The following is a 12,893-nucleotide window of genomic DNA, read 5'->3' on the forward strand; positions in this document are numbered from 1 at the left end:
GATTTCATCCGAGCCATATATTCGGCCACCTTATGGAGGTGGAGTTCCACCCTCCCTTGTGGGCCACAAAAACAAACGTTGGGGTTCCCGGCCAGAACTAGCCGAGCTGACTTCATCATACGGGTAACTGACCGTTCCTCGCCCTCAGAGGAGTCCACTGTCCCCACAAAGTTCATTTCACCTACATTCACCACCCCGCCGGCCAGGTCCATGACAAGGGTGCCGCCGATCACCACTTGGCCCTCCCGCAGTTAACCCGACCGAAGCACAAGCCCCGCCCAGGGCATTTCCTCCAACAACCTCGAGTTAGTCCAAGAATCTGCACCCCGTGCAAGATCGACCACGCATGTCAATCCCACTGATTTTAGTGGACGTAAACACCTCTTTAGGCCACTGTTGGATGACCATACGGAGCGGGTCACCATCATCCACACCACTATACTATCAAGTGCCTGCCGTACATCCATACGAATTCTAGGCGCCAAGGTGATACCAGTGTCCTCCGTCTGAGAGGCCACATCAGAAATAATAAAATAGGCAGGATAGGATAAGGCATTTCCTCCTCTTCGCCATCCTGGCCAGTGGATCCTTTTTTGTGTTGGAAACCGTCTTTGTTGCCTCCTTCATCGAGACCGGTCCACTACAATCCCGGCCAAGCCTCCCAACCGCGGAAGAGCCCACAGTTTCCGCCCTAGGATTCTTTTACTCCTCCGCACTCGGGAGGGAGAGCCGCAGCCGCCTTTTTGATATTTTCCCCACAGGTAGACTCTCTGTCTTCTCGACAGTAGAAACAACCGGAAGAGGAGGAAAGTCAATCTCACACTCATTCAGGGCATCACCATCATCACTAATTTACATGAATTGGGCCGCAGCTCATTGCGGGGACGCCCAGACATATCCACTTGTACCGTTTTTCTTCTAGCAGCCTGCAGGTGCCTAGCAACCGGTGCTAGCCGCACTGGATCACTATCGTTCCGTGGAGGGGTGGGCGTCCCGTCGGAGCGATCGGGATCAGCTATAGTTCAAAAGAACAAAATAATAAATAACGTTAACTATATAAAATAATTTAATCTTAAACTAATCAAGATAGTTCGACTTTAGAACTTCTATACCATGAATGTAAACAACAAAATTTGTGTTGCTAAGGTAAATCGCCCTTAAAAACTGTAGGCAAAGTTATAAAAAAAATAAAAAATAAACATCGTAATTATTTTAAACAACAAAACTTTTATAAGCGCAAACTGAACGTTAAATTAATTTGAAATAAAACAAAAAACTTTTTCTTTCTTTTTCCTGTTTAGCCTCTTGTAATTACCGTTCAGATAATACTTAAGAGGATGATAAGTATGAGTGTAAATGAAGTGTAGTCTTGTACAGTCTCAGTTCGACCATTCCTGAGATGTGTGGTTTACTGAAACCCAACCACCAAAGTACACCGGTATCCACGATCTAGTATTCAAATCCGTGTGAAAATAATTGACTTTACTAGGGGATGAAAACAAAAAAAATTAAAGTAAATAAAATCACGGGTAACAAAAGAAGCCCGAAACAACTCAAAACAACTACTACAGAAAGTAAACAACAAAAAAATAAAATGTGAAAAATAAAATAAAAATGAAAATGTGAAAACAGAGAGGGCTATCAACACGTCTACACCCGCTCAGATCTCAACCTCCATTAACAAATAATAGCCAACACCTTTGATGTGTAGTAGGTTATAAGAAAACTCCCAAATGTCACAACTGTGCTACACTCATAGTTGTACCAGGTGTGCCTTTACTCTCAAATGTCACATTTGTGATAGGGCCTAAATATCGAAGCCTTAAGGAATTTTAAAACAATCATGTATACTATGTCAATGGTTGAAGTAACAGAAAGAAAAAAAAAAAATAGATAACATTAGATATACTTCTCTTAGCGATTACAGTTTGTAATATATCAATAAATATCAACGAAAAAATAAACTGCTGTTCCAGAATACGGTGACTTTTTTTCCAGATCAAAAAATGTCAACTCGAAAAATGTTTGAAGCTATGGGATAACATCTAAGAGAACTAGCATGCTTGCCTATATCTAGTAAATTATGATCGATAACGATTTTAGGAGAAATGCAAATTCTGAAGTAATCTTTGTAGCAACACAAAATCTTCTTCTAAAATCACCAGAATACTGTGGCGTAGTTTAACTACTTTATAAGCCGAGCGTGTGACGAACATTAAAGGACCAACAATTTTATCCTCATATCCCAAGACATATTTATCAACTGATCGTAAACGTCGTTGAACAGAATTTCTTAACCGTATTCTAGTTATTGATGAATCGTGTTTCACAAGAAAAAAATTGTTAAATTTCTAAAAATCACCTTTTAGCAGAGGAAAACTTTTATGAAATTACTACGACGTATTTCCAACTTATGTTTTCGTTTAATTTCTTTGTGACAGTCGTACTTTTTACCAAGGCTTTCAAAAGTACACTGCATACACTTCTTGCAAAATGAATCTGATTGAACTCTAAAAAGATAATCCAGTTGGAAAGAGACTGGTGGTGAGGTTTATACATATACCAGATTCCTTCTATTGTAATGTTATAAATTAAATAATACACATGGTAACCGATGGATTTGTCAAAAGGGGCTAGTAAGTAATCGTCACGATCAGACTATTCCTTTGAGGGTTGGATGAAGTCGTTGGTATATTCTACACTATTGTCAAACACGAATAAAGAAATTGTATCGTAGAAGCTGCAGCAATTAATAATAATCCTGACCATATGAGATAATTGGAGAAACATTCGTTATCCACGCAATGCAAAAATCAACAAAATGGTTGTCACATCAATTACTTTGAATATATGCTATAACCTATAATTGTTTGTTCAAATTTCGATAATAAACCATTATGATGAATATTTTCAAATTTAATATTTTATTTTGCTTTGTATATTTTGAGATCAATAGTTAAATGTTTTGACAAATTTTTAGCATTAAAATACGTTTTAAAATTTTATGTTTTTCTGCCACATTTTGGTTTGTTTTGTTTTGAATTACTCAAACTTATTAACTTGTATCTGTTTTCTATTTACTTTATTTACATCGATATCCTCAAAAGTAGATTCTCTATAAATTTTTGTTGTTGAAATTTTAACTTTTTTGTCAACAATTTAATTTAAGGTAAACCCGAAAAAGCGTTTTTCACTTTTTCGAGCTGTATTTTTTCTTATATTGTAACAATTTTCTGAAAAACTATTGAAGATTCAATTTGGTACTTTTTTTACTTTTTCTTCTGTAAAAAAAAAAAATATATAGAAAACCATCAAATTTTTACTTTAATTTAGGTCTAAAGGATTTCGTTATGACTTATGACTTTTTGGGGCAGAAATACCGTCAGGGATGACTAATTTTTTGCTACTCTTCATAAAAAATTGACTATCCCAGAATAATTGGCCTCACATCAAGACCACATCAGGACACATCAAGGAAAGAATATAAGTGGTTAAAGTTCATTTTGATATATAAAAATTATAAATATTTATAATAATAATAATGAGCAAAAAAATGAAAATAGTAATTTTGGTCGGCTAAATAACAGTTTGCATTTTGGAGATTAATTGTACTTGTTTGGGGGTTAATTTCCCCTGTAGCTTTCATATTGAATAATTTGCTGAATTTTTTATGTTATTTATGACATATTTCCTTTTCAACTCAATGAAAACTATTGTGTGAAAATGAACAACACTCTACTTAATAATAGCTCATTTCATGTTATAACAACGCTGACTCTAGTGTTCAAGGTTACAGACATTGTGGTTTAATAATTCTCTTGTTTTCCTCATTTCCATATAAGCAATGTATAAATATTAACAATAGGATATCGAAATCTTATTTTTACTCAGAAGATAATCAAGGATCAACAAAGGTCATCATAAATAGCTGTCCCAGAATAATTGATCTCGACAGATCAAGAAAATAATAAAGTTGGTTAAAGTTCATATTGATATATAAAAATAATGAATTTATGTTAATAATAAGCAAATAATTTTGGTTAGCTAAATAATAATTTGTCATTCAGGGATTAGTTGTACTTGCATGGGGCTTAGGTTCCCAGTAGCTTTCATATCGAAAACTTGCTGAATTTTTAATTAATTTTTGACGTGTTTCCTTTTCAACTTGATGAAAAATATTTCTGAATATGTGGAATATGCGGTTTATTTAATCATTGAGGTTTATTTAACGATAATTCATTTCAAGTTGTTATAAAGATGACTCTAGTGTTCCAAGGAAACAGACATGTAATTTAATAATTCTCTTGTTTTCCTCATTTCGTTATGAGCAAGGTATAAATATTTCTGTACGATATCACAATCCTATTTTTACTTAGGAAGTTATCGTGAGTCAACAGCTATCCTTTGTATATTAAAATCATTTGCGTGCAACATAAAGTGAAGTCTAGAGAAAAAACCGGTTTTGTTGTCTTTTCCTCCTTTTAGTTCAGTAGTAGCGTTGATTTCACTGTTAAAGAGTGTTTAATTATTCTTGTTAAAATGCATCCACTAACGTTAAATTTCATTTTATTTTTTACGATATACTTCGTCACTTCACAAGCGCCTTACACAGTCCCGCCTGCGTTAATTGAACTTTTGGATCCTCAAGGCTTTCAAGTCTCAATACCAGGTAATTTCGATTGAAATTTTTCTTTTTTGTCTGTATCCATTATTAATTTTATAATAAAATTGTAAAATAGCCATTTATCGAAAAATTAATTTTATGAGATTAATTACAGAAAAATAGTTTTACCCAACCGTCTAAATCGATATTTAATAAAAAATACAAATCATAATTATATTAATACGGTTATTTAATATCTTCTGCCTTGAATTTAACAGTTCTACAATTCCAATCTTTTATGGTTATAAAGTTATCTTGTTTGTGGTAATACATTGTTAAGAAGGTGTTAAATATAAATTTCCATAAAATACATGGAATATATTTTTTATGTCATAGAAATAGTTACGATACGTTTTTATCTAGTAAATATTCAGGTTTTAGAGTTTAATATTACTTGTGAATTTCAATTTCATTATACTTTTCTAGTATAACTACTACTTTCTTACTGTACAAAGAAGCTAAATAACCTTAAGTGAATTCCAAAGATCATTTCAAAGCAATAATTATCAAATTGTTTGTAACATACAATATTTTAATTCAGCAATTGTATTAGTGGTACCGATAATATTCCTTTTTCCAAAACAAATTAATATTCCACGTCCGGTTAGCTCAACCAAAAAAATATTACATCAGTTTTGTTGGTCTTCAGATTATAGAGAATTCAGATAAGTTTGTAAAAATTCTCTACTCTCTCTCAAAAAAAAAAGAAGAATTAAATTGCTCAAACATTGTATGTTATAGAAAATGTTAATTACTAATATTCCTTGTCATAAGAGTTGATCATATAAAAAATTGTTTCAGAAAAAAGTTTTAAGAAATTACATTGTTTTAAGAAAACTATGTAGAAAATAAGAATGACAAAATCTATTTTTGTTAAACTTGGCAACTTGAAAACTATAAATATTCTAGTTGGTATAGAAGCTGTCTTAAAAATTAAAAAAATAATACTCTATAAAAAATGGCCCGTTTAAATCATAGTAAATAAGTAACCGTCTCTCATCATAAAAGTCTAGTTAACCTATTTTCAGTTTCAAAGAAAATCATTTATTATTTGAGCAATTTTAATTCACATTTCATCACATTGTTTAAAATAATAAAATTTGTTAGATGTTTATTTAAAAAGTTAATTTTCTATATAACTATGTATTTCCATTTTTTCCTGTGTTATTTTTTGGGGCACAGTTAGTTAAAACTAATGTGTAGAATCTAATGATAAATATGAAGTATGTACAATCTATGTATTTTGTAACAAATAACTAAACTAAAATTTATATATAACATACATATAAGATTTAAAAAATAAATGCATTTTTTCTTTTGCAGATCATGAGGGTATTACATTATTTGCTTTTCATGGTAATGTCAATGAAGATTTTGAAATGGGTCATGAAGCAGGACAAATGGCTCAAGATGTGCTAAGGAAAAAAAATGGTCGTTGGACATATATAAATAGAAATATCAGACTGAAGAAAGGTGATATCCTTTATTATTGGCTGTATGTAATCAAAGATAAATTAGGATACGAGAGGCTTTTTCAAAGTTATACAGTTGGTAAGAATTCGTTTAATATCTTTATAGTTGACAAAATTAGAAGTATAATGATAGCAGTTAATTACCTCTGATATTTAATTTAAATAGGTGGTTAGGAGTAACGTGTTGCTTTTTGTGATTGTTGGTTGTAATAACACTGCTGAATAGAAGAATAGATACTCATTTTAGAAATTGTCAAAAATTCTATAATTTTTTTGTAGCACTGCGTATCTAAATCTTCGAAGATTAATATTTTTGAAATTGCATGAGTTTCTAGTAATAAAAGAGTTATTGATTAATCATAACGAATTGTGGCTAAACTAAAAATATCATCTGTCAATCATTTAGTAAAGAATAACGCTTAAAATGCATGTGAAATAATTTGCATCGAATTGAGCTTCCAAGTTTTTTTTTTAATTATTATATTTATACTGAATTTAATACTATAATATATGTATTAAACAAGTTTACAAACAAATGTAGTACATGAAGTACTGCTGATGAGGGAACCATATGATCTTTGAAAATACATTTTTGAAACTTATTTCTACATAATATTAAGTGGATGTTACTTAATACAATTTTTAAAGATAAAGGAAGGATTAATAAGGTTCATTTTCATAGCAATAAAGTATCTGGAAAATATACATAGGAAAAAAATTAATCACTAAATTCAAGATATGACTTTTCAGCTGATTTAGATTGCATTTTTAAAAAAAAATATTATTTTGTGATTTATATGTCAGTAAAAATCTCATTAGTATTCTCAAAGAATTCAGTGTTTTCTGTTTGTACAGTCTAATCTGGATCCCAAGATTAAAGTTAATAGCCCAAATTAAAATCTTTAGTATAATCTCTGAATTACACCAATTACACTAGGTCCAGCCAATGTACGAGCTTGTGACGTCACGAGCAGATTGCGTACACTACTCGGCCTGAAAATATCAACTCCGCGTATCAAATCGATTTATTACTTATCATGTTCTACGTGGTAATAAATATATTTAAATGTACTAATTATAAACAATACGTAATTAATTCTTTTATAACCTTTATTTGTACTAAATTATTAATTTTTAATAATAAACAAAAGCTTAATTAAATTTTCTTCGTGCATCTAATTCAAACTTTTAATAAGTTCACTATCCTCACTAAATGAATCACTATCACTTTAACGAATCAGGGTGGTAGGAGAGTTAAAGAATACGATTCCCATGTTTTTTTCAAAAGTTCATCCAAGTGATATTTTTGTATTTTACTTTTACGTAACTTTACTAACTGTGGTTTCAGTATTTTTTAACTATACGTAATATGGGGTTTCTCCAGCCATTCGGTTATATCTTTTCTTCTGGAATTTGAATTTGGCGCTTTATCAATATCTATCGTAATAAGGGCGTTATTAACAACTGCTACTGTCATTGGAGGAAGATTTGGAATCAATTTTTCACCCTCCCATTTCATGAAATTGTATTCATGTTCTCATGGTAGTCGGCATTTTTCAAACTGGCTTACCAAGTTAGTAATGCGTTCGGAATAAAACCGATTCTCCTCCAGCATAATTACTAATAAACGGTCACCTTTATTAATCGGTTCACGAAGTCCCTCAACAATACCATCAGACCACGACTTTGTCGAATAATGTGAACTTAAAACGTACGTTTCACCCAAATAAACAATGTAGCATTGCTTTGTCTGTACTTAGCCATTGCCTGCAAATATTCAATTCTCTTCCACCTGATATCGGATTTCTCAATTAAACGTTTTCTGTTATTTTCAGTTTTACCCCATTTGAAACTTAACTCTTTAAAATAACAGACAAAGTTGATTGCCTTTAAAATCAATAGATGACTGAAGTTCTTGCCTTATTTTTTTAAAGTAGGTAATTCATTCTTTGAATGAAATTCATTAACTGTTCTTTTAACTACACCTAAATCAAAACTGTCCAGTCCACTGACAGGTTTCGAACGTCGTTCATACTTTTTCGGCGTCCACGATTGCGGTGTTGGTTGAAGAATCATGTCTCTTTTCTCTCTTTTGTGTATTTGAACCTGTTCTTGATATCCCACAAGCAATAGCAATCCTTTCTTCGCATTTTGAATGCCAATTATATGTTTGTCGTCAGTTAATTTATCTACTTTTATAGCTTATTTTTTCATAAAATCATAAACATTATTGATAATTTCACGTGCTTGACTCCTAAGATTTTTCTTAACTACGGATTTAAATTCCGCACTAATAAAACACGATCAAAAATAAAACAAAAAATAATATATTACAAAAAATTTGCGAAGAACAATGAGTAAGTAAAATAATATGACCGCACAAAATCGCTCTCTGAATACCTTCACTGAACACGATATAAACTGGACTAAAATTTTATTTCTTTTCTTTATACAATATACACACATTGTGTACTGCGAACGACGGATCTAAACATAATCGTGACAAAAGACATTTCTAATTCTGTGAATAAATTTTTATAGGCCTATACATAATACCAATCAGAATATTAGTCATTGGTTAAGGAATCGTTATTCTTTACAAGATTGAGTCATTAAGCATTTTTATACATGTAATCAACTCAAGTGAAAAGCATTGAACACACAACATAAATGTATTGTTTGGGCGCCGTATTGTTTGTAACTCGAAAAATGAAATAAAAATAATAATTACGCGCAAAAATAATGTTTTGAAAAACAATAATATAATAAAATGTCAGCATGTGATGTCACAAGCTCGTAGATTCGCTGTGGCAACTACTATATACAGATTTAAAAAAGAATCAGTTTTTCTTCAACACCCTCAGATTTTTAATTATGACCCTTTAAAATATTGAGAGACTTCTTAAATAACAGAATACAAAAATAGTAATAATTAGAATTAAAATTCCTACCCTTATTTTGGAGAAATTTACGTTTATCTTAATTTCTTTTTCTTATTTACCTTTTATGTTCAGTGAGGTCGTCTTTATCATCCAGCAGTATGGTCATTCCATGTTAAATCAGTAAGCCTCACGACTCGATCATCACCAATTTCAACAAAAGTCACAGGATTGATCATATCTATAAAGTGATGCAAAAAAGTTTTTTTCAGATTTTTTAATCACTTAGGTTTTTGTGTAGGACCCCGTAAAAAAGTGAAAAAAATTTCAAAAACACGGTTCGGGTAATTACTAAAAATTAATTTTCTCACCTCCTATAAGAGCTAGAGAGCTCAATTTGATGTCATTTTAAAGTTCTTGAAATGGGCTTTCATGAGATATCACTTGGCAAGATTTTGTGACATTAATATAGTTAAAGGTAACAAAAATATTTATTTGACATTGAATTATCCAAAAATGTACTTTTTTTAAATTAAAAAAAAAATTTGCTTCCTAATGTGTTGTGTTTGTGGTAAAAATTTCATAATGGGAGTGCAATGTAATCATGGCGAAAGAAAATAATGAACTTGTATGTATTCACCACTTAACTGCAATTCTTATAGCTTCCAAAGATATTTACAAAAGAATTTCACAGTGTACACTTCTTTTTACAACTTCTGGTTAGCATTGTCCACTTCTTGCTTTGAGAGGTTAGAAACTCTTCCTGTTGGATTTACCCTGGGATCTACTTTTGAAATAACATCACTCCTATGTACATTAAGAACATCCTCAAAGACTGGATAGTGGAAGGAAGGTGAAGGTCCATGTGGATGTAAGAACTTCATCTTCACTGTTTGATTTTCCTCATTTGAATCTAGAACACACCCCAACCACCAGTGTCCATCATATCTGCAGATCAAGAATCCAAATATTTCTGTGAATTCAAGATCATCCTCAAGATTTGTTGTTTTTGCTACTGTTGAGTTGTAAAAAAAATGAAAACACCCTCACTTGCTCCTCATTCTTGTTCAGTGGAACAAAAGAGTGGAGTTTCTGAGTACCTGGTATAGTTCTTGCTGTCATTGTCCCACTCTTCAAAGCCTCTTCTTTATGCTGTTCAATTATACCATAATGGAAATGTATCAACTCAATGTGCCCATTTGCCCAGTGATACAACATTGTGGAGTCATGATCTGGTCATTGTAGGTCATTTGAAGACTTGTTCTAGCTGTAAGTCTTTTAACATTCCCTTTCACACCATCACATACACTTTTGCCATGAGATGTGGCAAAAAAATGCCACTCTGCTTTGATCACAAAGTCTGATTCATGGTAACAGAGGTTGAGAAAATTGAGTCTGTTTTTGTACCGAGAGGCAGCAGCACCATTACTGTAGTAATAGATCAGGCTAGGTTTTGTAGTAAAATTAGACTGCATGAAACCAATTAATATTTCTGAAACAGATGCTCTGCTATTGTGTCATATATTAGACAGTCAGAAATTATGACAACATATGTATGCATCAATGTTTTTGTTGTTGGATGTTGGAAATAGATTGTGAAGGAAATGTATGTACGTATGTAGATGAAATTGTGGGTGTGGGTGAACTGTTTCCTGTGCTTTTTTCAAGTGGAAACCTTGGGCTGCATCCTGGAGAATGAATGAATAGTTCTCAGCAAAGTTGCAGATTACAAGATATTCACCTTCTTACAGAGATTGCTTCAGATGGGTGAGGTAACTGGACTGTCGACTAGCAAGAAATCAGTGTTGAAGAAGTTTCAGAGGTTTTTCAAAAAGTATTCTGATGAATTCTTCAGTAGGTTTGACTAATGTCTCGAGAGATGTACTTTTTTCAACTTGTATCCACTGTTTGTAGGTGATGTTTTCAATGCAGTTGAGCTTGAAAGCTTCCTTAATCCTTTCCTTGACTTCAAATCCAGGACAATTTCTGGAATTTCCAAAGTAGCAAGATTCAGTTGGATTAGCACACACTACCTACATCATAATACTTTTGTAAGACTTAATTAATCTATCACCTTCTATCAGTTATTTCATTCTACAATGCATAACCATAAGTTCATAAGTTTTGTGTTTTGGTACATTGTGCATACACAAACACTATGGGTTCTACTTGCACCTACAAGAATCTGCGTACTTAGGCCTGAGTTCACAGAACTATGAAAATCCTATTTTCAGCAATAGGTACACCTCTGTTTAAACAATGCAAAAGCTTCAAGGAGATTACACAGAATTAATTTTTTCTGATCATGCTCTTGTCTTCCATTTATCTTAAGAGTAATAAACTTTATTTTTCCAAGTATCATTCAACTTATTTCCTCACTCTCATATAGATTAGTTACTTTTTTGCTGTTTCAAAATCTAAAGTTCTACCAGGTTTAGGATCAGGACATGACATGACACCTTTTACTTTAACCATACTTATAGCTTTCCTTGCATGTGGTTTGATACTTCAAATTCATCTTGAATCAAGTCCAGCTTTTAGGGATTATTGTCAATACTTGTATCCTGATGCTCTTATCATCTGTAGTATTAAATTTTTCCTTCATTTGGTAAATAATTTTATGGTTAAAGGAGAGAGGAATAGCATCTTGTTCAGAATCTGAATTCATGTTCAATATTTTGCTCTTGAACACTACTGCTACTTTCTTAAGGTTTTCTTTAGGGAATTTTCACTCACGTAGTCATTTTTTCTGAATAGGAGATTCATTTAAAACAATCAAACTTTTGTTCAGAGCATTTACAGCATCTTTTTCTGACAAACACAGAGGATCTAATTGTTGAAATTCTTCATCAGAAGTAGATTCTTCAGCATTATTTTTAGCAGATGCTTCTAACTGTTTGCAAGTATCACAAATTTTGTAACCTTGTTTAAGAAAAGTAAATATTTGCACCAAGTTCTTGCTTACGCTTTTCAGGTTTTTCTTACAGGAATTATGACTTGACTTTTCAAATGGATTGCAACAGTACATTTTACTTGAAGGTCTAGAAGTTGATGGTTCAGTGACCATGCTGGTCACTGTATTTTGGTCCAAGGCTGTGATGAATTAGTCATAACACTCCAAACCTGTAGAGAAAGGCATGCTTAGTTTACAAAGAGTGACTGAAAAATTTGGAAAAAATATTTTTTTGCATCACTATATGTTATATCTTTTTGGGTAGTACACCACTGAACCTTCTGTTCCAAGAGATGATCCAGACTGAATATTAATTACTTTACTTGTCTCAATAGGATGAAACATGTACATTCTTTTGGCAATTAGCAATTGCCACATAGGAGGAACAATTGGAATATTCTACCTATTTACCTAATTACAAAATTACATATTATTACAAAATAATAATACCTAATTATTACCTAATAGCAACTTCTATCAATTTTTTCATTCTACAAACTAATTATTACAAAATTATTTTTTAAGATAATCCCATTGTAATCCCATTATGGAATGTTTACCACATGTACCACATATTAGGAAGCAAAAACTATATATTTTTTTTAATTTAAAAAAAAATTCACTTTTGAATATATTCAAGGTCAAATAATGTTTTTGTGACCTTGAATCATTAATATCATAAAACCTTGTCAAGTGACATATCATATGAATGCCTATTCCAAGAGCTTTAAAATTACACTTAAGTGAGCTATCTATCTCTTATAGGAGCTGAGAAATGTATTCTTTTGTAATTATCCAAACATTGTTTTATGCTATTTTTTTACTTTTTTTTGGGGTCCCACACAAAAAACTGAGTGAGTGAAAAAAAAAAAATTTGCATCACTTCGTGGGTAGAGCCAAACCTGTAAATTTTATTTGACTTACTG

The 12,893-nt window shown here is 31.9% G+C and overlaps 1 protein-coding gene across 2 annotated transcripts in view; it reads left to right on the plus strand.

Moving 5' to 3' along the window:
* Positions 1-3,773: 3,773 nt before the first annotated feature.
* The window catches only part of LOC142326258 (beta-1,3-glucan-binding protein-like), a 37,382-nt gene continuing 28,262 nt past the window's right edge, over positions 3,774-12,893 (plus strand). The window contains exons 1-3 of one of the 2 annotated variants that reach the window (XM_075368578.1): positions 3,774-3,789; positions 4,277-4,669; positions 5,987-6,214. In XM_075368578.1, the coding sequence (XP_075224693.1) occupies positions 4,540-4,669; positions 5,987-6,214 (358 nt within the window). In that variant the 5' untranslated portion in view covers positions 3,774-3,789; positions 4,277-4,539. Of the gene's footprint in view, positions 3,790-4,057; positions 4,670-5,986; positions 6,215-12,893 lie in introns of those variants that run through there. The other variant, XM_075368577.1, reaches the window with a different exon arrangement.

Source organism: Lycorma delicatula, chromosome 6 (assembly GCF_047948215.1).
Source record: "Lycorma delicatula isolate Av1 chromosome 6, ASM4794821v1, whole genome shotgun sequence".
Taxonomy (NCBI): Eukaryota; Metazoa; Arthropoda; class Insecta; order Hemiptera; family Fulgoridae; genus Lycorma; species Lycorma delicatula.